Source organism: Rhinolophus hipposideros (genome assembly GCF_964194185.1).
Source record: "Rhinolophus hipposideros genome assembly, chromosome: 5".
Taxonomy (NCBI): Eukaryota; Metazoa; Chordata; class Mammalia; order Chiroptera; family Rhinolophidae; genus Rhinolophus; species Rhinolophus hipposideros.
This window is the reverse complement of record NC_138051.1, coordinates 75,411,238-75,436,155: the sequence shown is the minus strand read 5'-3', so window position 1 is coordinate 75,436,155 and position 24,918 is coordinate 75,411,238. Positions and strand designations below refer to the sequence as shown.

Here is a 24,918-nt window from a genome sequence, read left to right as displayed (position 1 = left end):
TTCCAGAATCAATGGTGTTTGGATATGGTATACAGAATCATGTTTACTAAGAAAACAGCTCTATTTCATCCTGGATATAATTTGGAATGGCCCATGTAGCACTGACTGAGTTGATATTTGGAATGATAAATAGTGCTTTCCTGGTTGTATGCAAGAATGCTAGGTCACGTGGGGACTGGACCCAGAAGTGAGAATGGAAACAATAATCCTGCCCTGGCTTCCGTGTGGTAATTTCCAAATGACGTGAGAGGAGAGGACCTCGTAGTCCCGCACTGCTGTGCTCGTCCTAGGGAAGGAAGCCAGAGAGTGTGAGCTTGGTTGACATTCTTCCATTGCACCCTGACCTCCCCACTTTGTTCTTCATCCTTCCCTGTCACTAGTCTCAGAGTGAAAAACACCTCCCTTTTGCTCCTGTACGGTGCCCAGGAGTCACCCTTGCCCTGCCGTCATCAACATACCCCGGGCTCTTTCTCCTTCAACATTGAATCCCTCCCTCCAGTTGTAAGCATGCTCAACAAACCCCATCCTAAAAAGTGCATCACTTGTCCAGTTCCTCCCACTCCCATCATTCTCTCTTCCCATTTTGCTTTTAATAAACTCTTGCAGTTTTAGAGTAATCATCTGTCTCTATTTCCTCATCACTCATTCATTCATTTAGCCCCTTGCTTTCCCATTTTTCCCCACCTTCTGCCCAAGTCTCATCCAACAAGGACTTCTCATTCCCCCAAATATAACTTATTCCTGATGTCTATCTATAGCTCCCCCCTCTACTTACCCCCATCAGATAAGATTGACCATTAGCTCTTAAAACTTTCTGCTCTTGGCTTCTGTCACACTGAACACTCCGGGTCCCACTAATCCTCTAGGTGGTCCCTCTTCCACTTCTCCAATATTTTCTCATTTCTCCCCATCTTCCCCTTGTCCGTTAGCCCTCAGCAGTCTCTGCAATGGTTTGTGCTGTTACTCCAGTGCGGATAGTTCAAATCTATGACTCTAGCTCTCCAAGCCACTTTCACAGTGTCTCCAATAGGATGTCCCACCAGCAACTCAAGTTGAAGTTTCACTAAACTGACCTCATCTTTGTCCTAAGGAGCTGTCCCTCCTGACTTCCTACTTTTCTATTGATGACACCAGCCAACTTCCGGTCACCCTGGCTCCCAAATCCCCCAGTTAATCTTTGACTCCTCTCCCTGGTCCTTCAAGTATCGCTACTGTTGCTTAAGTCCACTCCCCTCTTCTGTATCTGTACTTCTACAGCCTAAGTACAGATCTGATAACCTCTTACATAATAGCAAAGATAATCCCATTTACTACTATTAAAGCAGCCAACATATGTGTGTTTACCACCTGTCAGTTACTCTGTTGCAAAGTGCTTTACATTGATTTTCCCACTGAATCCTTACCATACCTGTGTAAAGTAGTTACTACGATACTATGACAAATAGCTTTCTAACATCTTCCCAACTTCAACCTCCTTCTCCTTCAATTCATTTTAATGCCTCTGACAAGATTCCTCTCCTAAAACGCCCTTTTAGGCTGGTCATTTTCCTACACCAGAAACTTTTGAAGGGCCTCCCATTACTTGTGCCAGTCCAGCTCCACCGTGGCCTGATTTACCACTCATGTCTAGTCTCATGTTTTACACCTTCCATGTGGGCACCGAGGTAAACTTGTCCTTTCCTCTTCTGTGCTTTTGTTCGTGGTTTGCCTTTCTCTAAGAATCCCACCTGGTCTTTAACGTCCAATTCAAATGCCTCTTCCTGACGGGAATCCTTCCTTCCTCTGAATTTTGATAAGACAGCATCTGTTTTTCAGGAGGCCCTTATACTTACTGAAGTGTGTGTGTGTGTGTGTGTCTGTGTGTGTGTGTGATTATTTTGTCTTTTGCATGTGACATACCTCCCCTCCTGGACCAAGTGCTTTTTCTCCCTCTACTCTCTGTCGCATGATACCTGAAACACAGTGGGTGTTCAATGAAAAATGAATGAATTAGTAAATGAGTAACCTGCCTCACTTTTGAGGCAGGTGAAACAAGGTCAAGAAAAGGGGGTCTAACCCATTCATCATAAAAGAAGCTGTGGTGGAGTCAGAAATCAAACCAGGAGCAGGCGACATTGTGGAACAGAAGCAGCATTGAACTGGTGGTGAGAAAGGTATATTTTGGTTCTTGTCACTCATGACAACCACAGGCATGACCCACTTCTGCGCCCTGGGCCTCACATTCCTTATCCATCAAAGAAGGTTACGTTGCATGTGTTGACTTTTAAGCTACCTGCCTGGCCTGACAATTCTGTGTTGTGAGTCTCCTTCCACACCCTGTGGATTGCCTCCTGCTAAGAATATTTTTAGTACTGACAGTATCTTTCGTTTCAGAACTTTCTAGCTGTAGTTTGAAGCCCCCAGTGTATCTGTTGTCACATTGGCTCTCTAGTGGTCAACATGACCGGCCAACTCTACTCTCTGAATGTCTGGCCTGCGAGGCACCCTGAGCTGGTTGAGTGCCCTGATGGCCCTAGGTTGGCACTTCTGTGTGGAGTCACGTCCCACTGCAACACTCCAGGGCATTCATAGAATGACAGCCAATGCCCTCGGCCTCAAACGCTCAGCCAGTCCTGTCTCATCTCCTGCACTTCTACCATTGCTTTTCCGTCCAGGAAGGATGTAGTTGAGCCGTGTATGCCCTATTGAGAGTCTCAGTGGAATCACTCTGCTCCATGGCTTTCCAGAGGCTCTGCCCACCCTCTACCAGACCACTGTACTCCTCCCCCACCCCCACTATGAGACCAGAAGAATCATCCTGAGCCTGTGCCTTCCAGCCCCTCAGAAGGAATTAATGGGGGAGTCAACTTTGAGGGAACGCATTAGAGAAGCGGGGAGAGAAAACACAGTTGCAAAAACTGTGGCTAGATCTGCTGGAAGTCCTAGGCATCTGCTCCTAACACCCTCTCGTGGAAGGGGGACCCAGAGTACCCCCAGAGCTGATATTACAAGAGAATTCCGTAGCACACTTCAGAGAGATGACTTTCACAGCTTGCCAGAGCCTATTTTTCCTTCAGTCAGGCAACAATATGAGTTAATTCCATATTTCAACATTTGAAAGTTAAGAGAAATTAAATGGCATTAAAATAAATCAGGCTTCTGGAGAATGAGCTGAGGGAAAGGGCTGTAAAGGCAGCTAATCACCAGCTTCCCCTTGATGGGTGGGTCACGGGGCAGAAGGATGTCAGCCCTCTCTCCATGGGGAACCCCAAAAGATAGGGCCCAGATGCTTCTCTCTGGGGAATAGGCAAGGGCAGAAACAGTGCCCCCTCAGCTGCCCTGGGCTTCTCACTACCCTGACCCAGCCCTGATTTCCTTTCAGTGGCAGGGAATGTTTTTTCTTGGTCCTTGCTGACATGACACTCCTTCCAGCCTGGGAGAAGGACACCTCTGGCAGCCAGAGGACCAAGGTTTGGTTCTGGCTCCTTTATTTATTGGCATGAAAACTCTTGGCAGTTATCCGAGCCACAGTTTTCTTCATCTGTATGACTATCCTCACAAGCAGGATTAAATGAGATCATATGAGTGAGAAGGACTTTGTAAACTGTTGGCACGTAGTATTGCTTAATATTTGTTGAATGAATGGTGCACTATAAATGTTGGTCATCATTATGTCACACACTGTGGAGGAAAAGTCAGGTGCCAATGAGAGGGCTATGGTAGAAAGAAGGAATTTTGTTTAGAAACAGCCTCACAGGGGTCGTTCAAACACTATGTGGTCCTGTTGGTTCTTTTGAATGAACAAATCTGCCTGTTCTCTGAGGCCATTGGCTTTAACCATTTACCTCTCTACCCAGGAAGTTGGAAGTCTCTCCTCACAGGTGCATCTTTCCACACTGAATCTTGCAGATTTATCATCGATCCACTCAACAAATACTGACACTCAAGTCAGCACCTTGAGAATACTGTGGTGAACAAAAAGAACAGGTTTCCAGCTATCCTGTGGTTCACATTTTATGATAAACCAATGATCAAACAAACAAAAGCAATGATGATTTCAGTAAATGCTATGCGCTAGAAAGAAAAGGACAAGTGATGTGACAGAGTGCTGGAGGACAGGGACAAGATCACCGTTAGTAAGATGAGCGGGGAAAGCACCTGAGAAAGGGGCATCAGAGACCGGAATGAAATAAAAAAGTGATCTTTTGGGATCTTTTGGGAAAGGGTGTTCCAAGCAGAGGGAACAGTAAATGCCAAGATCCTAGGGCCAGGTACATGCTTGGCGTGTTCTAGAAGCTCAGAGAACTCCACCTTAGTTGGAGTGGAGCGTGGAAGCAGCAAAACAGAGTTGGGAGTTAAAGGCAGTGAGTTAGAAGTCAGTAAGGAAGCAGGAGTTTCTGTAGGAAGAGAAGATTGCAAAGAATTGGATGATCTGATTTTAAAGAGACATTTTCGGCTGTGGAAACTAGGCTGTCAGAGATGGGGCAAGATTGGCAACTATTGCAGTAGTCCATACAAGATATAATATTGACTCTCCAGTAGCGAGAACAGAGGGTGACACATATTTGGAACTCAATAAATGTGAGAACATATCCAGGCAGAAATAATTCTCAAAGAACCTACAACTGTGGTGGGCATAAAGTGCTCAACAAATGAACCAATGAGAGGAATCAGGCTTTTCTCTGGTCACTCTAGGATATGAGTTTATCTCAACATTTTGGAGATTTAAAAAAATACTTTTTACTTTTTCAGCTTATCAGTATTTCCTTGGGACAGTGTATCATCCCATGAGTTAATTTTCTTTTATGTGAAACTGCATTTTCATTGGAAATAGACATGAGAAATGCAACTCCACCCCCTCCATGATGCTCATTCCGTGTTCCTGAATCCCAGCAGCCTTTGCTCACATTTACATACTGATCCCGGGTACTTGTCTATGCACTTCTCCACGGCAGGGACTAGACCTGCTTTATCACTACATCTCCAGAGCTTACCAGTCTGGACTGTTGAATCAACAAATAGTTACTATGTTGACTCTGGTGCCTTGGTTGAATTCCAGGACCTTCTTGATCTCTTCCTGGAGAGCCCAGAATTCTCACTGGCTTCATTTGTCTCACAGGCACAAGATGTCCCTAAAACTAAACATGTGTCTAAATTCAGTGGTTTTGTGTTGACTCCTTTAACTTCCATTTCTTTGGGCCTGTATATCCCTGAATCAGGAGGAACTCTGCAGGGCCAGTGGGATGAAGAAAGTTCCTGATGTGGTTTGGTCCTTGCTTTGCCTCTTCATTCCTCTTTCACCATCATCTGTTTTCAATTAGTCTCCAGCATGTATTGAAAGAGCTCTTAAATCCACACCTTCCCCAGCAGGCCTACTCTCCTTGCCTCTGATCACGTTCTGATCACCTCTCACTCAAATACCTGGAGAGTCTCTGAACTAATCCTTCTGCCTCTAGTCTTGCCCTGCTTTTGTTCATTTATCCAGTTTCCATGTTGTTATCACTCTAGCTCTGCTATCCAAAGGAAAAACATTGATCTTGTCCCTCCTATGATTAAAAAACTTCCAGCGGTTCCTTACTGCCTCCAAGATAACGCCCCAGTTTCTTAGCTGGGTGTACGAGGCCCTTTACAAGCTATTCCTCACTTATCTGTGCAGCTTCTCTCAAGTGCTCTGTTTTTGGCCACACTGCTCAACCTTCTTTAAATAGACCTGCTCAATCAAGGCTGCCACGCTCTTTAGCATCAGCTTTCTGTTACCTTTGTTTGACATTCGCTGGCTTTTACCCAGTTACCTCCTGTTCATTCTTTAAATCCTAGATCTAAAGTTGCCTGGTTCATGAAGCAGGCCCTGATGATCCCAGGCAGCACACACCTTGCATCTTCTGTGCTTCTTCCACACTCCACATGCTTCCAAACCTAGTACGTGTGTTGTTATCATTGTTTTATTTTCTGTCACTGTTCTCCAGTGAAGTGTATGCTCCTAAAGGGAGATTATATTTTGTTCATATTACTCATATTTGAAAAACCTTGCTCACAGCATCCCTGACAGATGGGATGCTTCATTTGAACACTGCCAAGAGGGGGAGAAATCACTGGATATTATGCCTTCTATTTTTGCACATTTATTCAGTGTATCAATTTAATAAATATATACTGAGCACCTACTATATGCCAAGCCCTGGTATAGGCACCGGGGATACAGAAATACCAAACGTAAAAATTCCTACCCTCTAGGAACTTTTATTTCTTTTTATTTTAATTTTTTTCGTGTGCAAAAAAAAGAATGAGTTGGGTACAGATCAGAGTAATCTTCTCACCATAATTTAGTGAAAGTCAACCTGTGATACATAGACTGGGTTTTATATAAATGCATGCGTGAGTGAATAAATGCACAAATGAGGCCCTGAGGGGACGTGTGGACACGGCCACCTAAGCTCTCATCAATGAGAGGGAAAACAAGTAGAAACATGTCTGCTGCAAATGGATCGGTAACATCATTTTCCTGTGAAGATAAGGGAACGTTGGATCTCTTACATTTCCTTAGTAAAAGTGTAAACCAAGCAGGCAGCAGGGTTAGGGAGAGAGAAAAAGGGAAGACCTACTTATGTAGGTAGGGAGTTGAAGCTAACTATCCTTGGCAAAGTATGAAAGTAAAGGAGAGTCCAGGAGGATGGGGTGTTTGTGGAGTGTATAGGAAGGCTTTGTGGTACCAATTTGTGAGTCAACACATGATGCCCTAAGAGTTCTTCTCCTGGTCCAAAGAAAGTCCCTACTGGTTGAAATCCCTGAGATGCAAATGTCATTGTCAGGCTATGTTCCTTGCCTTCTTTCCCAGGATTCTCCACCTTGGCTGTACCTCAAAATCAACTACAGAACTTAAAACAAACAAACAAACAAAAACCAAAAAAAAAAACAACACCTAAATATCTAGGCTCCACTCCCAGTGAGTTCAAAACTTAGGTCTGGAGAAGGATCCAGATGTTTGTACTTTTTAGAGCTCCAAAGTTGTTCCAAAGCACAACCCTCTCTAGCACGTGGTCCTTCTTCCATTACTGTGTCTGCCCTGGGGAATGACTTAAATGCAGATGTAGATCCAGCGGTGGGAGAAGCACAACTTAAGTGGCAAAGCCCTTCCTTTTCCTGTCTCTCGGGCCCACTGTCATTGTTTGTGACTCCGCAGATCTGTCAAGGAGTTGCAGAGGGCAAAATCCTCCGGCTTCATAGAGTCTGGTAAAGAATCAACAAGCCTTAAAATAATAGAATCCACAAGCCTTTGAATCACAGAATGTTAGAGGCAGAAAGGATATCAGAGGGCAGGTCCAACCTCTGAGCCCTATCAATAGATTTTCACTGAGTGGAACCACTTTTTGTTCCTCTACCCCTCCCCCCACAGACATAAATAAATAAACAAATAAATAAAGCTTCCCTGTACTGAATTGAAATCCCTCAGGGAGTTTACCTGAGTGTAGACAATGGACACATAAGCAGAGAAGCCCAGGTCAGTGTGACAAGTGCTTCAGTGGTGGTCAAGGTGCTAGAGGAACACAGGGCAGTAAATGACTCATTTGGAAAGTGGAGGAAGAGGGTATTATCAGGGAAGGCTTCCCAGAGGAGGTAGAGGTTTTTGGGACTCTAGGTGCTTGACCTAAGGGCTCTGGATTCCTACCCTGCTCTTCCACCATCCCTTTCACTCCCTGGGGTTGAAAAGCAGACTTTGGTATTTGACACACCAAGTTTCACAGCCCAGCAGTGCCACTTGCTCAGCTACTGGACCTTCAGTGAATTAGTAATCTTGGATCCCAAGTCTCCTCATTTCTAAAACAGATAACAAGACCTGTCTCATTGTGGGGTCCTTACGTAGTAAATAGAAGCTATAAAAGTGCCTAATGCAGTGCTAGCCATAGAGTAGGTACTCAATGAATAGATGTGATTAGTGTTGTTGTAATTTTTGAAGTCTTTGGTTCATATAAAGCATGAGGAGAATGAGGTGTGTTGGTACCTGGACTGTCCAGAAGGCTTCCTCTTCTTGTGAGATAGTGCCTGGGAAAATGTCAGCAGGTTCCATGAAGTTATCATATGGTTTGGGTGTTGTTAAGGGCTTGAGGGGCTTTAGGGAAAGCAAACTATGACAATCGCATGAGATAGGAGAAGCAAGAACAGACGACTACTGTTATCACATACTACTGCAGGATTCTCTGTATTACAACGCTGTGCTGCATTGCAGCCGCTGCCCACATGGTTTAAGGAGCTGAGCGCTTAGAGCAGAACAAGAAGAAGATATTACTTCCCATGACATCATTGTAATCCATGACTCTGTAATTACTTGTTTGTCTCTATCCCTCAGAAAATAAACTCTATAATGTTGGGGATTTGGTATAGCTCGGTCATGGCTGTACTCCCAGTCACTAGCACAGTGCGTGACCCAACAGTGGTCATTCAAAGAGCAGTTGTTTAAAAAATGGATTTAATCCAACGTGCTTTTGGTAAATCCAAAATGTAGGCTCGCCGTGACTTTCTCTTGGGTTTGTTTTTCTGCCACCCTCCTTTAACTTACTCTTTTATCGTGTGTAGCTCACACTACTTGGGCCCAACCTAACTCAAACGTGTCCCTTCACTTCTTTGCCTTTTGAAAGACAGGCCTGCCGGCAATCAAAGTATCTTTGTCTTAATGGAACTTTGGAGATCATCCAACCAACATGAATTTTCTGGATGGCGAAGCTAATGCTCTGAGAAGTTCACTGACTCTTCAGAGTCTTACAAGTTGTTGAGGCTCAGCTAGGAAGAAAGTTCTTGCCCTGCTTTCAAATTTGGGGCTCTACCACTGCTCCCGGCTGCCCTGGTGTATGCAGCACCTCCAAGCTTGTGGTGAGGGCTCCATGTTCAGAAAGACTCACCCTGCCCTCCCTAGGCCCTTGCTCAAAGGGGTCCCGAAACCCAGGGTACATACCAAGCACAATGGTTAACACTGTGTGCTCCTGAGTCAGGCTTCCAGAATTCAAACGCTTATTTTTCCACTTATCAACTGTGCTCTTGGGCAAATTCATTTTAATGAGCTCAAATTGGCTTATCTGCAGAATGGGCATGATGATAATAGTACTTTCCTCACTATGAAGATTCAAAGAGGTAATGCATGAAAAACAGCATCATTCTATTTTCCTCCTGTGATCCAAGTTCCAGTTGTGACAATCAAACTATCTAAGCAGCTGAGGTCACATATTTCCTACTCTTGAAGTGCAGGGAATTTAGTTCCTGTGTTTCTTGGAGTGTGGGGGAGAGCACTGCCACAGAGAGGCCTCTGCACTGCCTCTCATCCTCTGTAGGCAGAGGAAGTACAGGAGAAGGTGCAGTGCTCTTGGATTCGAGGGAAACGTTGGATCCAGTGCAGCCTGGCTGCACCTAAAATTTTAATGTAAATTGGCTGTGATACCTGTGCCAGGGCCCAGATTTAGAAGCAGAGCAGGACGACTCTACCCAGGCTGGTGACAGGCCTGGAGCAGTGTTCCCATTGGAGAAAGTGGAGGGCGTAGCAGGAGGGAGAATTCGCTCCGTCTGGCCTGGTGGCACTGTTTTATTAATGATCTGGAAGAGCAGAGGAACAGTGACTTTAATTAAATTTGCCAGTGATATTAAAAGATGTCAGGAGCCACTGCTGAGGACACAGACACCTTGCAGATGGCCCCAGGGGTGTTAGGAAAATAATCCAGGAGAGAGATGAGAGGCTGTGGGTTGAGCTGGGGCTTCAGTTTAGCTTTGGAAGAGGAATGTGACATGGGGACAGAGGGTCATCATATGCAGAATATACCCTAGGCCCATCCTCTTTACCTGTGTCTGTTCTGTTTCCAATAGATTTCTAACTGATCTTCCTGCTCTGGTCTTGTCCCTCTTATAGCCGTCCTAAGCCCTTTAGCCAAATTGGTTTCTCTGAACTACAAATCAGACCATGTCATTCTCCTGTTTAATATCCTATCATTGACTTTTCACTGTCGCCAGGATACAATCCGACCTTCTCAATCTGGCATATGAAACTTACCATAAATTGAGTCCCCGCTACATGTCCAGTCTTCTGGACACTTAGATTCTGCCCCTCCTGCCTCACACTGAATTCCTTGTAATCCCATGCACACAGCGGGATTTTCCATGTCTCTGTATCTTTGCTTAGGCGGTTCTTTTTGACTCGAATGCCCTTCCCACTTCCTTTCTTTCTTCTTCTTCTTTTTTCTTTCTTTCTTTCTTTCTTTCTTTCTTTCTTTCTTTCTTTCTTTCTTTCTTTCTTTCTTTCTTTCTTTCTTTCTTTCTTTCTTTCTTTCTTTCTCTTTCTCTCTCTCTCTCTCTCTCTCTCTCTCTCTCTCTCTCTCTCTCTCTCTTTCCTCCCTCCCTCCCTCCCTCCCTCCCTCCCTCCCTCCCTCCTTCCTTCCTTTCTTTTTTTTTTTGTGACTAAAGCTCACTCATGCTTGACGACTCATTTCAGAGATCACCTCCTTTGGAATGCCTTCCTGACTCCCCAAGCTGGCTCAGTGCCCTCTTCATGTTCTCTCAGCTTTCTGCCCTTACCATCACATATTATAGTAAAAGTGAAGCAGGAGGCAAGAAATTTTTTATTTGTGCAGCTATCTACCTTTGCTAGACTGCAGCTTCGAAAGAGAACGTTGTGTCTTGTTTTTCATTTTGCCCTCGAGCAGCAGCTAATACCAGGCCTGGCAAATCACTGGCTTTTGTTAATTTTTGTCAAACTGAACTTACGGAAGGAGAATATTTGGGTGGGAGACTGCATTGGGCAACCAGGACACCCCCAGTAAGCCTGGGGGCTAGATAACTTGACCAAGTGGCTAGTCTCTCCTGTTAGGGTGTGTGGGGCTTCTAAGTCCACAGAGGACTGGACTGGGGGTCATGGATGTTCTATCACAAAGTAGGACATCTTCGTAAACTGGAATGGTTAAAAACCATATATTTTATGTCATTTGTGTGTGAGTTCCGGCTCTGCTACTTCCTTGCTTTATACTCTCACTTAACTTAGTTTCTCAAAACATAAAATAGAGATTAAAAATAGTACTAATCTCATAGGGTTTTTACAAAGATTAACTGAGGAACTACTTAGCATTACCCCACAATAAATGCTTCTGAGTGTTAGCTACTATTATTAATATTTTCATTATTTGGGGGGGTGGTTCTGGAAGTTTTAAGCTGAGTCATGTCCGAGTGTGCCTTAGGGCTGATTAAGAGCCTTCTGGAATGATTTGGGTATCTAAAGCGCTGGGGTGGACCCCCAGGAGGTTGGGATCTGTCTCAATTGGTATCTGGGGCTGGGGCAATGGCACAAGAAAATGACCCTTGGCTTGATCATCAGAGGTGTCTCTCTCCTTCTAAAATCTCAGAAAACATTTCCTGGCAGGGCTGGAAAGAACAACTGGGAATTCACAGGTCGTTTTCCACCTTCAATTCCAAAAACTTTGTGCAAACATTTATTATCCTTCTTCTTGCCTTGTTTTCTTTCATCCTTTCCTTCCGTTCATTTGTTTTCTCAGGGAAAAGTCTTCTTTAACTGGTCTCTGATTCTGACCACATGATAGCATATTTCCCATAGAAAACCTGTTGCCATAGGTATCTGTAAAGCTGAGGAGAACAAAACCTCCTTAGTTCTCCTGCTGGGCAAGAGAAGCAGGAGTCTTTGTCCGCATTAATCAGGATAATTCCATGTCCTTTGAGTGCAGCAGGCCAGCCCTCATCCCTAACCTGTGGATAGCCCACCTCCTTGGGGTTGGCTAACCCACCAATGCAGCTGCCACCTCTTGTCACCATCTTGGCTCTTGATCAAAGAGCTGCTCCAGCTGTGCCCACCTTCTGTCTCCTCCTGCCTGGTGCTTATTAGAATCCACAAAGTGTCAGGCTTTCAGAGGTGAAAGCAAGGTGCCAAGATACTTCTCTGTCCATGTTTCTCCAGGGTGCCAAACCTGTGAATGAGGTCTCTGTGTATAGCACACATTATGAGAGCTTTGTCCACCTTTGAATATCGATGCTGGACATCGCCCTCCTCTTCCACAGTCATCCTCGTAACCTTTACTTTTCTGAGTGAGGTCAAAGCCCCAGACACCTGCTGTGATAACCCCCAGTACCTGGACTAATGGGGAATGTGGGCCTCAGCACTTGGCTGCCATTCTGGGGAATATGAAACCAAGTTAATCCCCAGAGCCCTTTGGGAGGAAGGCCTTCAAGATTACAGTATGCACCAAAGCATACTGTGTCCCACAGAGAATTTGTCTTTGAGAACAAGCCTTGGGAATTTAAAGAGGTCCTACAGAGCCTCTAAAATCAAGTCAAGATTTGTTTATGAGATCTATACTTTTTCTCAAACAAATGGCTATAATTCAGATCAGAAAATGACTTTAAGAAGGCTGATGTCAGAATGTGTTAGTCTGCTCAGGCTGCCATAACAAAATACCATAGACTGGGTGGCTTAAACAATAGAAGTGTATTTTCTCACAGTTCTGGAGGCTAAGATGTCCAAGATGAAGGTGCTGGCCAATTCGGTTTCTGGCGAGTGCTCTCTTCCTGGCTTGCAGATGGCCACTTTCTCACTGTGTCCTCACATGGCAGAGCGAGATCTCTCTTCCTCTCCTTATAAGTCCAACAGTACTGTCAGCTTAGGACCCCACTCTTATGTCCTGGTTAAACCTTAATTACCTCGTCTTTACCTCCATATCTTCCAATACAGTCACTTTGGGGCTTAGGGCTTCAATGTATGAGTTGAAGGGGGACACAATCCATACCACTGAGGAAACTTCCTTTCTGGCTGCGTTTATTTATTTCAGAAGCATACATTTACTGAGCAGCTACTGACTAACTACTTAGGACACCATGATAAACAGAATAGACATAGTCTTTGCCTTTATGTCATTCACAGTTTAATGGATGAGTTCGACATTAAACATATAATCCCACAAATTCAAAGTTTATAAGTGTCATGAAGGAAACGTAAAAGAGTGTGGTGAGAGGACATAACAGAGGGAGTTGACCATTTCAGGGCGTGAGGACAAGGTTTTCTGAGAAAGTGACACTTAAGCTGCAATCTAAAGGGTTGTTGAGAGTCGGGGTACAAAGAAAAAACAGTCATTCCAGCATGTATAGATGATGTCATGTGCAATGGTCCTGAGGTGAAAAATAACCTGATATGAAGTCGATTGTTGCTGAAAAGGTAGTAAGAGGGAGAGTGCCGGGAGAGAAGGGGAAGAGGAGGAGGAAGATAGCTCCTGCAAAGCTTTGTAGGTCATGGGAAGGAATCTGGTCTTTATATTAAGAACAAGAAGAAACTACTGAAGGGTTTGAAACAGGGAAGTGATGGCAGAGGCTTTGGTTTTTTAGAAAAAGATGACTGTGGCTGTGAGGAAATGGCAAAGAGAATAGCAAGAGTTGGAGTGGTGAGTTCAGTCTGGCAGTTACTGCATAGGTTTATCAGGTGAGGAGTAATGGTGTTTGGGGCTGTGATGGTGGTGGTAGAGATGGAAGGAGAGTTGATAGGATTTAGTGTTGGATTGGATAAGGAACAGGTGGGAGAGGAAGGCTTACAGACTAACAAAGACTTGCCTTCTAGCATGAGTAACCGGGTGGGTGGAGATGCTATTTCCTGAGATGGGAAGCAGTGGAGAAGGAGGAGCAGGTAAGAAGGACAAGGACCTAAGTCCTTTAAGGCGCTGTACAGGTGTGAATCAGCATTCTTCTGTTACTAAAAGCATCCCACATGTTTACAGCAGAGGGGGGAGAATTGGCAAGTAGTTTTTTGTTTGTTGTTTTTAGCTATCGCGTGGTTATTTGTATTCTCATTCTAGCTGAAGGAGGCAACGAGTGGAAAGATGAGACTAGTTTCCGTTCAGTTTCTTTCTATGCTTCTGAATTTATGCTCACCTGCTAGTACTTTGAGGCTAGGAGATGAGGCTGCATTTCACCCCCAAATCTTGTCTACAGTTAAAAATAAAAACTTATTTGAGAGCCACTTGCACGTCTTATTAATAGTGATTTCTACCACTTGGCCCTCTCAATGTTTGGGTCTGGAATTTGAGTGGCTGACTGATCTTCGTTTTCCTGTAACTGGATACCGAAACGGTTTCATAAGCATGTTTTGCTGGAGGGCTAAGGGATGCCTTGGACATAGCTTCCAGCGCTTCATTGTAGCTCCACTGTAGGTAGTATTCACTACAGAATTAACTCTCTTCATTTCCTAAGCAATCTCAGAACGATAGCTTACCTGCACAAGTTCGGCATTGGGGGAAGGAGTTTGTCCCAAGTGGGCTCAATTGCACACAGACAACGTGTTCTGTTTTGGGGGTTATCGCATGATAACAGTTTAATTCAGTGTGTGCTCTTGTAAACCCATGTTATACAAGATTCTTGAGTATGATGATAGTGAGGTAAAGAAGGCTGAAAACCCGAGAAATAGTGTAAGTGGTTGAAAATTCAGATCATTCTTGACCTATTTTAAGCCGATTTTTGAGAACTCTCACAGATAACAGTAGGTTTGGGAGACAGGACTAGATGGGCATCACTTGTTTCCATTACCAATATCCCCAGCTATTTTAAGCCATTCTTCAATTGAGTCTCCAGCAGATGGTCCTGAGGACAGACCAGCTATGTGTGCCTCCCACTAACATGTATTTTTCCAAGTGAGAGACTGCCCCATATGGTAGTGCAATATGTCACTCGAGGTGAAATCTCAGTTTGTATTGGTGGAAATCTGCCATCTACACCTCCCTTTTCCTCATGCCTTTTCCTGCCTCTCTGATCTTTTTTAGGTCTCTGGCCTGTCAGGAGGACCATTGGTGCTGCAGTGGAAGCCAGCGGCTAAGTCTCGTGTATGGCGTGGTTAAGGTTGCAGCCTCTCACCTCTGCCTTCCTCCATTTTGGGCTGATTACCTTTGTGCTCTTCCTGAATGGTCTTCGGGCAGAGGCTGGTGGCTCAGGGGATGTGCCCAGCACAGGGCAGAACAATGAGTCCTGTTCAGGGTCATCAGACTGCAAGGAGGGTGTCATCTTACCAATCTGGTACCCGGAGAACCCTTCCCTGGGGGACAAGATTGCCAGGGTCATTGTTTACTTTGTGGCTCTGATATACATGTTCCTTGGGGTATCCATCATTGCCGACCGCTTCATGGCATCTATTGAAGTCATCACTTCTCAAGAGAGAGAGGTGACTATCAAAAAGCCCAATGGAGAGACAAGTACAACAACGATTCGGGTATGGAACGAAACTGTCTCTAACCTGACCCTTATGGCCCTGGGTTCCTCTGCTCCTGAGATCCTCCTCTCTTTAATTGAGGTGTGTGGTCATGGGTTCATTGCTGGGGATCTAGGACCTTCTACCATCGTCGGCAGTGCGGCCTTCAACATGTTCATCATCGTTGGCATCTGCGTCTACGTGATCCCCGATGGAGAGACGCGTAAGATCAAGCACCTGCGAGTCTTCTTTGTCACTGCCGCTTGGAGCATCTTTGCCTACATCTGGCTCTATATGATCCTGGCAGTCTTCTCTCCTGGTGTGGTCCAGGTTTGGGAAGGCCTCCTCACTCTCTTCTTTTTTCCATTATGTGTCCTTCTGGCCTGGGTAGCAGATAGGCGACTGCTCTTCTACAAATACATGAACAAAAGGTACCGCACAGATAAACACCGAGGAATTATCATAGAGACAGAGGGTGACCACCCCAAGGGCATTGAGATGGATGGAAAAATGATGAATTCCCACTTCCTTGATGGGAATCTGGTGCCCCTAGAAGGGAAGGAAGTGGATGAGTCCCGCAGGGAGATGATCCGGATTCTCAAGGATCTGAAGCAAAAACACCCAGAGAAGGACTTAGATCAGCTCGTAGAGATGGCCAACTACTATGCTCTTTCCCATCAACAGAAGAGCCGCGCCTTCTACCGGATCCAAGCCACCCGTAGGATGACTGGCGCAGGCAATATCCTGAAGAAACATGCAGCAGAACAAGCCAAAAAGGCCTCCAGCATGAGTGAGGTACATACTGATGAGCCCGAGGACTTTGTCTCCAAGGTCTTCTTTGACCCGTGCTCTTACCAGTGCCTGGAGAACTGCGGGGCTGTACTCCTGACAGTGGTAAGGAAAGGAGGGGACACGTCCAAGACCATGTATGTGGACTACAAAACAGAGGATGGTTCTGCCAATGCAGGGGCTGACTATGAGTTCACAGAGGGCACTGTGGTTTTGAAGCCAGGAGAGACCCAGAAGGAGTTCTCTGTGGGCATCATTGACGATGACATTTTTGAGGAGGACGAACACTTCTTTGTGAGGTTGAGCAATGTCCGCATAGAGAAGGAGCAGCCAGAGGAGGGGATGTCTCCAACAATACTCAATTGTCTTCCCTTGTCTCGGGCTGTCCTGGTGTCCCCTTGTCTGGCCACAGTCACTATCTTGGATGATGACCATGCAGGCATCTTCACTTTTGAATGTGACACTATTCATATCAGTGAGAGTATTGGTGTCATGGAGGTCAAGGTTCTGCGGACATCAGGTGCCCGGGGCACAGTCATCGTCCCCTTTAGGACAGTAGAAGGGACAGCCAAGGGTGGTGGTGAGGATTTTGAAGACATATATGGGGAGTTGGAGTTCAAGAATGATGAAACTGTGTAAGTAACCTTTCGGTATTCGGTCCCCCTCCATCCCTTGCCATATCCTTCTATCCTTCTACACCCCTCTTTACAACTTTTCCTTGTATTTGTGTTAATGTCAAACTTTGGTTCCATCACAGGTGTGCAGGATCAGCAGACGCTACTGGCAAATTCTGCTTCCAAACTGTCCTTCAGTTTTCTCACTTTACATTGTTTCTGGGCAAGGAATCCTGTGGCAGGATCTAAGGACACAGATTTTGCCCACCAAAACTCAACATGATGGCTGGTGGAGGTGTGGGGTGGCACAAGTTTTGATACCAACTGTTGGAGAATTCTTGGGATTAAGCAAGAGCTAGGAGACCACTTGGATGTCTCCTTCATCCTCTCCTCATGCTAAGGGCTTATATGAGCTTTGAAGCCAACCCTTTCCATTCTGAGACAGTGATAGCCCAATCAGGACATCCTCAAGAAAGCAATTGGCATTGGCTTTTTTCCCCCCAGTGCCATATTGCAGTTGTGTAACATGACAGATTTCAGGCACCTTTCCTTCAATTTTGAAATTGGAAAATTGATTGAAACTTGGCAATCTGTTTAAATGCCCACAGGCTCTTTCACGAGGCTTGCCCATCTAGGTGAGATGAGTCAGTATGGCTTGGGTACTGGATGTATCTTGGAGAAGCAGAGCTCCCACGGCAGCAGCCACCTGCCTTCAGTCACAGGTCTAAGCTCCAAAGTCTGGCTTAGCAGTGAAGGAGAAGTCTCTTAAGAATTGTGGAAGAAAATACATCTTCTGTGTGGTCATCTCTTTTTATAGTCCAGAATTCTCCTGCAATAGTTCTCAGGTCATTGCCCCATTTAGTCCTTGTCACACTGTGAGTATTGCACTTCTTTGGCCTCCATAACTCTAAGGCTTCCCTCCATTAAACCGTCTTGTAATGGGTGTCCTGTCCTTTTCTCAGATGGGTAGCTTTGAAGAAGAAAGCAGAATTACTTTCCTCTGGATTCTCAGCTTATGAGAGGGTAGACTTTCCCGGGTGGCCAAGAAGCACGGGGATGAGAAAGGGGAAACTTGTCTCTGAATTCATGCTCATATCCACAAGCAGTAAGGAGAAGGTGTGAAGCACAAAAAGGGGATATCAGAAGGAGGGATGAGAACATCCTAAAAATACTTTCAGTGGGAAATAAAACCATACAACTTCCAGAAGAGGGAAGGAAGGAGCTCATGGAAAAGGGGGTCCATAGAACCGAGGGAGAGGTATTATAGAAGAGCTTCTTCCCACGTCCAGCCTTGGGACAGAGCTCAAAGGGGGTTGGGTTCTGATGACAACAGAGCTCAGTGAGTCATTCAGGGGACTCTGCTCTTGTCCTTCCTCAATTTCTTCCTAATAATGTGACTTTGGGCAAGTCATTTGGTCTCAGCTCTAGAATTAAACTGTCTCATCTGTAAAGTGAGAATAACGATACTTGCTTAGAGGCAGGGTTGGATCTTTTTGTAGTTCCTCTTAGCTCTAGGATTTTCTGAACCATAGACATAGGTGCACAGTGTAGGTCATATTTGTGCTAGCCAAAGGTGGAACAGGGGATATTATCTCCTAAAGTGAAATAGCCATTACAAATTGACGTATTAGAGCTCTGTGTAGTCATTTTGTTGGGAAGAATAGTCATTTGTTAATGTAAGTAGAAACCTGTGCCTTCTAGAGAATACTATCTTTTATATGTGCTCTGAGGAGAGTTTCATCCATACAAATGAAGGACAGGCCCTCTCTGGGAAGACAAACTGTGAAATTTCCTACACGTTTATGCAATGTCACTATATAAGAGCTTATTGTCAGGCATTAAATGACATCAAGACCACAGCATCGGCCATGATTTAACAGACATGCGGTGCCTCCTATTCAGTACCTATCTACCGAGGGCACTGAAGGGTAGTTTTTGAGAGATCAGAGACTTGGCTTCCAGTTTCTTTGTCCCATTAGTAATCAGTCGTGCACCTAAGATTTCTGAATATGCTAAACCTTCATATTTGTGTTTTCAGCTTGGATAATACCTCACTATAAATATGCTTTATGAATGATCACTTCTGGGTGATATTGGTTCTAAATGTATGTTAACCTCCCCATGACTGACATTCTGAGCCAGGTATTCTAGGGTTGGGTGAACAAATCTATGTTCCCATCTATTCCTTTGTTTTATTTTTTAGATTTCAGTAGACTCAGACTACCCTTTTGGTCTTCATTGCAGGAAAATGAGTTCAAAACCTGCTAGTCTCTCCTTACATCCCTTCCCTACACTTGATACTTTAAATTGTAATTTTACAACTAGAGGCAGTATGATGTAGCAGAAAAACCATGGACTCTAAATATTCTGGGTTAGGATTTTGGCTCTACTACTGATTTGATCATGTAGTTTGCGGGACTTTTATTAATGTATGAGATTATTTTCTCATTGTCAGAGTGGGGACAATAATGTCTCTCTTGCAGAGCGGTTATGATGATTCAAGATATTGTATATGATGTTCCTTGTACATGGTATACACTTAGTAATTGAGGCCATTAATAGTATTAGTTTGGTGCAAAAGTAATTGTGGTTTCTGCAGTTATTTTTAACCTTTTAAACTGCAGTTACTTTTGCACCAACCTAATAATATCGATGAAATAGCAATATTCTTGAAAGATATCGTTAAGGTGATCAGGTCACTTGGATCTATATGTGACCCTATTAATAAGCATGCTAGTTTTTTGGTTACCATGAGGATTCCTAATCTAAACTCATAAAATATTAAAACCAGAAAGGACCTTAGAATATCCTTGAGGCATGTTTCTTGGATTTTAATGTGCTGATGAACCACTCAGGAATCTTGCTAAAATGCAGATTATGTTTCAAAAGGTCTAGAGTAGGGCTTGAGTTTCTGCATTTCTCATAAGCTCTTGATGCTGCTGGTCCCAACTTAGATTTGAAAGGCCCTAAAGCTCTTGACTAAACCATGAGACCCAGGAAGGAAAGTGGCTTTTCAAATGACTCACTTAATTGAGTCATGAATGCTTGCTTTCCAGTTCCACCTGAAATTACAAGCTCCAGTCCGATTCAACTCTAGCTTAGCTAGAACCCAGTTCTTTCCTGAGACCCTGCTAATTGCAGTACTAATCTGGAAACTGGAACTGAAAACCTCAGGGTACCTATATAGAAGTTGTGTGATGCCGGGAACAAGTCCACTTTCTAATCCTTCTCTCTTTGTAACTACCTTTTATTTTGTGTAGCTACCTACCAAGCCTGGTAGCATTATCCATTTTGTCTTCACCATACTCCTCTAAATCTATTCAGGTTGAAGCCAACCCCCTGCTCTCTCAATAATATTGGGTCCATGAATTCACTTATTTGGTTTTATGCTTTGCTTCTTCAAAGATGGTAGGATGGAAAAACATGAACAGACGTGAGTTCTTCACTCACCAGCTGTGTAACTTTGAACAAGTCACTTGTCTGAGTCCCAGATATGTTGTTGGAATAATAGGAATAATAATATCTATCCTGCTGCGGTGTGACCAAGTGCTACATACAAACGCAAAGAGAATGCAGTGTTAACACAGTGCCTGCTCGTGAAGGTGCTCAGTCATTCAGTAAACATTAAATGTCATAGTAGGTACTTTACTAGGTACTGGAGATAAATAAATAAGACAAGCTGGCAACTCAGCTCTCAAGGATCTTCTCTGGTGGAGAGGGTGGAAAGGACACAAGAATTACAGACAAATCAAAACACGTGGGAGAAGTGCTATGGTTGAGATAAGTTCAATGAAAGAGGAATGACATCTCCTTGCTGTGTGTATGGCACCACTAAAGTTTTTAAAGCAGCCTTCATTTATGGTGTAGTGGTGAAGTAGATGACGTGGGGGTGGGGACATGATTAATTTAAACCCACATTGCAATCGGCTCTTGACCTTTGATAGGGATGCTATTGACAACTTCATGATCTAGAAGAATCCCCACCTTTGTGACTACAGCACATCACGAGAATCGTGGCCTTTGAGCCTGCTGCCAGCAATGGCAAAACCTCACGGAGATGTGGGTTCTGCTGGCACGTGAATCTCACTCACCAAACACGTGCCTGGCTCCTGCATCCCAGGCTCGCAACACGCCTCTGCAAAATCACAGATTATTGCAGCTGATGGACCTTTGGTGTCGCCAGGACTACTCAGAGTCACAGATGTCAAATACGTAAATGCCAAGATCACTATACTTAAATAGCACAGGCCTCCTTTGGAGAAGAATGGAATATTAGCTACGCCACAGATTTCCCAACAAAATGAGAATGTCAAAGCTTTAAGGTATCTGACCTCCCATTTTTACAAATTATGAAGCTGAGATTCAGAGAGGGCAAGTGACTTCTCCAGGATCACACAGTTGATATGAAATAAAGTGGGAGTTGGAAAGGACTTTCTAAAGGCTATAGATTTGATGTCTCCTCCTCCCTGTTTGAATTTTTTCTTTTTCTTTTTACCCATCAGGAAAATGTTAACTTTGGAAAGAACATGGAAATTCTTGGGTAGAGATGCTCTGGAAGTGCAAATGCAAGAGTGTTATGTGACTAATGACTAAGAATAATAATGTATTATGGACTATTTTTAATCTCTTGGTTCACCTTGAGACTGTTGAGGAAGAAAAACATTGAGCAGGTAGAAATAAAAAAAACCCACCCAAACCTTTATTTTAATGATCTCTTACTGAGGAAAGGTGACAAGCGGAGCTGGGACATCTTTCAGGCAGTGCTAGCAAACTGCAGCTAAGACCTTGTTCCATGAAATAATGATTTTTTTTTCCAAAATGTTGCAGGCCATTCTCTTCCAGGAGTGCTTTCTCTGTAAAGTTTCAACCCCAAGTAATCTTTCCATCAGAATCTATAAAAATCTGGTGTGCTCCAAGGCACAATTTGCACATCCTCCAATTTGACTAAAACACTGTAGGCCTTTTCTTTTTCCTTTGGCTCAGCAAAGTGTTAGGATAGTCTCTTTCCTGCCACCAAGGGAGGTTGTTTGCCTCCAAAATGCCTTTGCTGTGATTGAGAAAAGTTACAAGGTGCAAGGTTAGTAAGGGTGTGAGTTGGGTGGAGGTTGTGATAATTCTCCCTTAGCTGGCATCCCTCCCTTTCTCTTTTCTTCTGCCTTCAGTGCCTGACTTCTAGTAACAAAATCTCTCCCCAGTTTTAGGTAAACAGTCAGTCACCAGGGCCCATGGCTTCATGGAACTCCCAGTGGAGCTATGTACTTGGCTCAGGGTTCCTGAAGAAGGGATTCCATATCTACGCCAATTGTTGAATGGGGGAACGAAACAGTATAGTGGAACATTTCAAATAGGTTGTTCAACTACAGTTCTCCCTCTTCTGGGTCCAAAGGAGTGACTCAAGACTACGTGGCCTTTTTTAGCAAGAAGCCTTTGATATTTTGCCCACAAAGGCCCCATATCCCAATGATTTTTTTCTTTTCTTCTTAATTACTAAAATTACTGAAATTATTGTCAAAGAGTATGTCAAAGAAGGACATATTTCAACCCTAGGATCCATAAAGCACCCAAGTCTACTTAAACCTTTCATGTCTGCAAAAATCTCCCAAAGTCCAGAGCCTTCCAGGTTAACTTGCTTTAGGCCTAAGGGTATAGTATCCCCTGGTAACACCCCCCTCAACCTGATTTGGTCAGAGCATCCAGTGTGTCCAGCCTTGGTTCTCATGTTGGTTTGCCCTCCAGAAAACTCAGTGTTACAGGGATGGAGATTCCACCAGGGAGAATGTCGGGATGGTTTTAGGAGAAAGGCATATTGTGACTGGAGATGATCACATGACTGTCCAGTCAGAAAATGAAACTCTTATCCTCACAGCAGGTTCTCCTGTGCACTCCTTGGAGAGGTACTAGTTGGGATACTGATGGAGAGCCTGCCACGACCTTGCTTCTTTTGTCTCAACTTCTGGCTCTTAAGGTCAAAGTTTCCTCATTTAGTCACAAGGGCGACAGAAAGGGACACTTGGGCCACGCGAGGTGGTGAGTGGGGAGGACTCTTCCGTGTTGTCCAACCTGTCATCAGCTTCCCAGATGCATGGGGTGGTGCGTCAGCACTCACTGCTTGTCTACCCTTTGGCTGTTCCCCGTCAACTGCACAGGAAGGTAGAATTCAGAGCTCGGTCTTCAGCTTTTTCAAGGTGTTGTTTTCCTTTTTAAAAGAAAAACTAAGTTGTGCTTTGAGAACGCAGTAGGAAGCCCTGGCACAGAGTCAGTAGTCAGAGAGAGGCAACTCCTTGTTCTGCAAATAGAGCAAAGTCCCCCTATTTAACTTCTGTGCAGTCCAGAAGCATTTTGCAGGAATCAGTGCTTTGAGAGTTTTGCCAAATGACCATGAAGAAAAGCACATAGGAAACATTCTCAGCTGGTATGATAGTTATCATTCATAGGAATTATATTCCCACCACTCCCACCTACCAAGTACTCAAGTAGAGAACAAGATAAAATTGAAAGCGGAACTTATTCATTATGGAAAAATATGCTTTTATGAAAACTGAGTCATCAGTAGGTATGTGTGTACAAGTCAGTCCAGCTATCCATGGCAGCGTCCTGACCCTTTCTAGCGACGGGCCAGCAAGCATAGACACAACCTGGTTAACTTGTCCCGGCCTGAGCCCAGCTCACTTGCCACTTGGTGGTTAGGGCTCATGGAGAACCAGTTATTTATGATACAGACATTTCTCCCTAGTAGTCCGTCTTTTTCAGAGCTCTTGGTCTTCATTTGTCTACCTTTTGGTTTTCTCCTCATGTAACCCACGAGTTCTCTTTGCGAACCCCATTACCACCTGCCCTCTCTTCCTGAGTTGTGGTGATGTGGGGTGTGCTCTGTCACCGTCACTAAGGCTAACCATGGCCCTGGCTGCAGATTTTCCAATGCATTCACTTTACTTTCCTGTTCATACCTTATTTGCTGTGTGTATACTTTTCTCTTACACTTACTCTCTTTTCTGCTGCATCTTTCCTTTCTCTACTGCATTTGCTAATGGTATTGCAGACACTGGTGCTGTGATTTCCACTCCTGCTCACACGCCGTGCCTTCCGCCCCGTTTCTGTTAGTCCTGTCTCCTCTTTTATTCTTATCCTATTCCCTATATCCCCTTCCTTCACACTGTTGGCGTCTGTACTTGGATTGCCTTCTGTCTGCTGTTTGATCTACAATTTCTTTGAGTGATCAGGAACAAGCTATGTATTCCTTAAGAAAGCCTGTCATTTGGACAGAAGGAGCTGGTTCACGATAATAACAAGAAGACTGATACCTCCCAGGAAGCAAACCACTCACTGTGGTACTCTTTTCTCCTTCGCCAGAGAGTGTTTGCCTGACTGTACGTTAATGCAAGAAGGTTGAATTGTAGGGCTCCAGCGTAGCCTGGAACTGGTATCAGGAAACCAGCAGAGGCTGAGGGAGCCCTAGGGACTAGCTTCTCTTTCTGATACCCTCCCTCCTGGGCCACGTGGGATCTGTCTCTTGGCATCTCCGCATCTCTCTGTGGCCATCTCCCTTATTGCTTCCAGCTTGCAATGATACTTCATTGACCAGTAGTCCTATCTCATGGCTCCATTCTCCATATATGCTTTCAGCTCCTATTTGAAAAGATTTTTCTATTTTTCTAGCTCAGATTTTCAAGAGAGAGAATCTGATGGGTCCTCTCCACCCCTTTCCCCCCCATCTTGGCCCTTTAACAGCCACTAGCTAGATGCATGTTGGTTGCCCTGTGTCAAGCCAAGCTCCTCTCCACCCCAACAGTTAGTTAAGCCAAGCTCCTTCCACCCCTGGAGGGAGGGGTGGAAAAAGGAACTTGCCATGGGGATTCCATGGTAAGCTTACCTCAGCAGTTGTGTCTCTACATGGTGGGCAGTATCACTTAGAAGGAAGTCATCTGTCACCTCAAAACTGACACAGTGTATGAGGTTTGCAGTGTCTCAGAGAGAAGCACTGATTTTATGGTGGTCTGTTCTGAGGCAATAGGCTGGAGAATAGGAGAAACAGCCACCTCTGGAGCCCCCAGCCCTATCAGATTCATCAAGCTGACCACAGACTCAGCAGCCAAGATTAAGCTGTACGTTGCCCAGATAAACGGAAAACATTCCGAGGGGCTGATGCTCGGTGACACAAATCTCAAGGCTACCAGGGTCATTTCTCCCCTTTACCCCCTTCTGCTCTGTCCTCTCCAGGACATTAGCGTCAGAAGTTAATCTGCTATCATTTTCAGGTGCACTATTTGTGTACTGAGTCACTTTCAAAGCCTCTTTCTGGGTTTGGGTTTCCAGAGCAGCCCGTGTTCCAGACTG

General features: G+C 44.6%; 1 protein-coding gene across 8 annotated transcripts in view; it reads left to right on the top strand.

Annotated features, from left to right (window-relative positions):
- The window catches only part of SLC8A3 (solute carrier family 8 member A3), a 167,898-nt gene that overhangs the window by 47,702 nt on the left and 95,278 nt on the right, over positions 1 to 24,918 (top strand). For 6 of the 8 annotated variants that reach the window (XM_081047480.1, XM_081047477.1, XM_081047478.1 and 3 more), the window contains one exon: positions 14,760 to 16,605. The exons of 1 other annotated variant lie outside the window; for it this stretch is intronic. In XM_081047480.1, coding sequence (XP_080903606.1) covers positions 14,822 to 16,605 — 1,784 coding nt within the window. In that variant the 5' untranslated portion in view covers positions 14,760 to 14,821. Of the gene's footprint in view, positions 1 to 14,759; positions 16,606 to 24,918 lie in introns of those variants that run through there. One more of the 8 variants, XM_081047483.1, reaches the window with a different exon arrangement.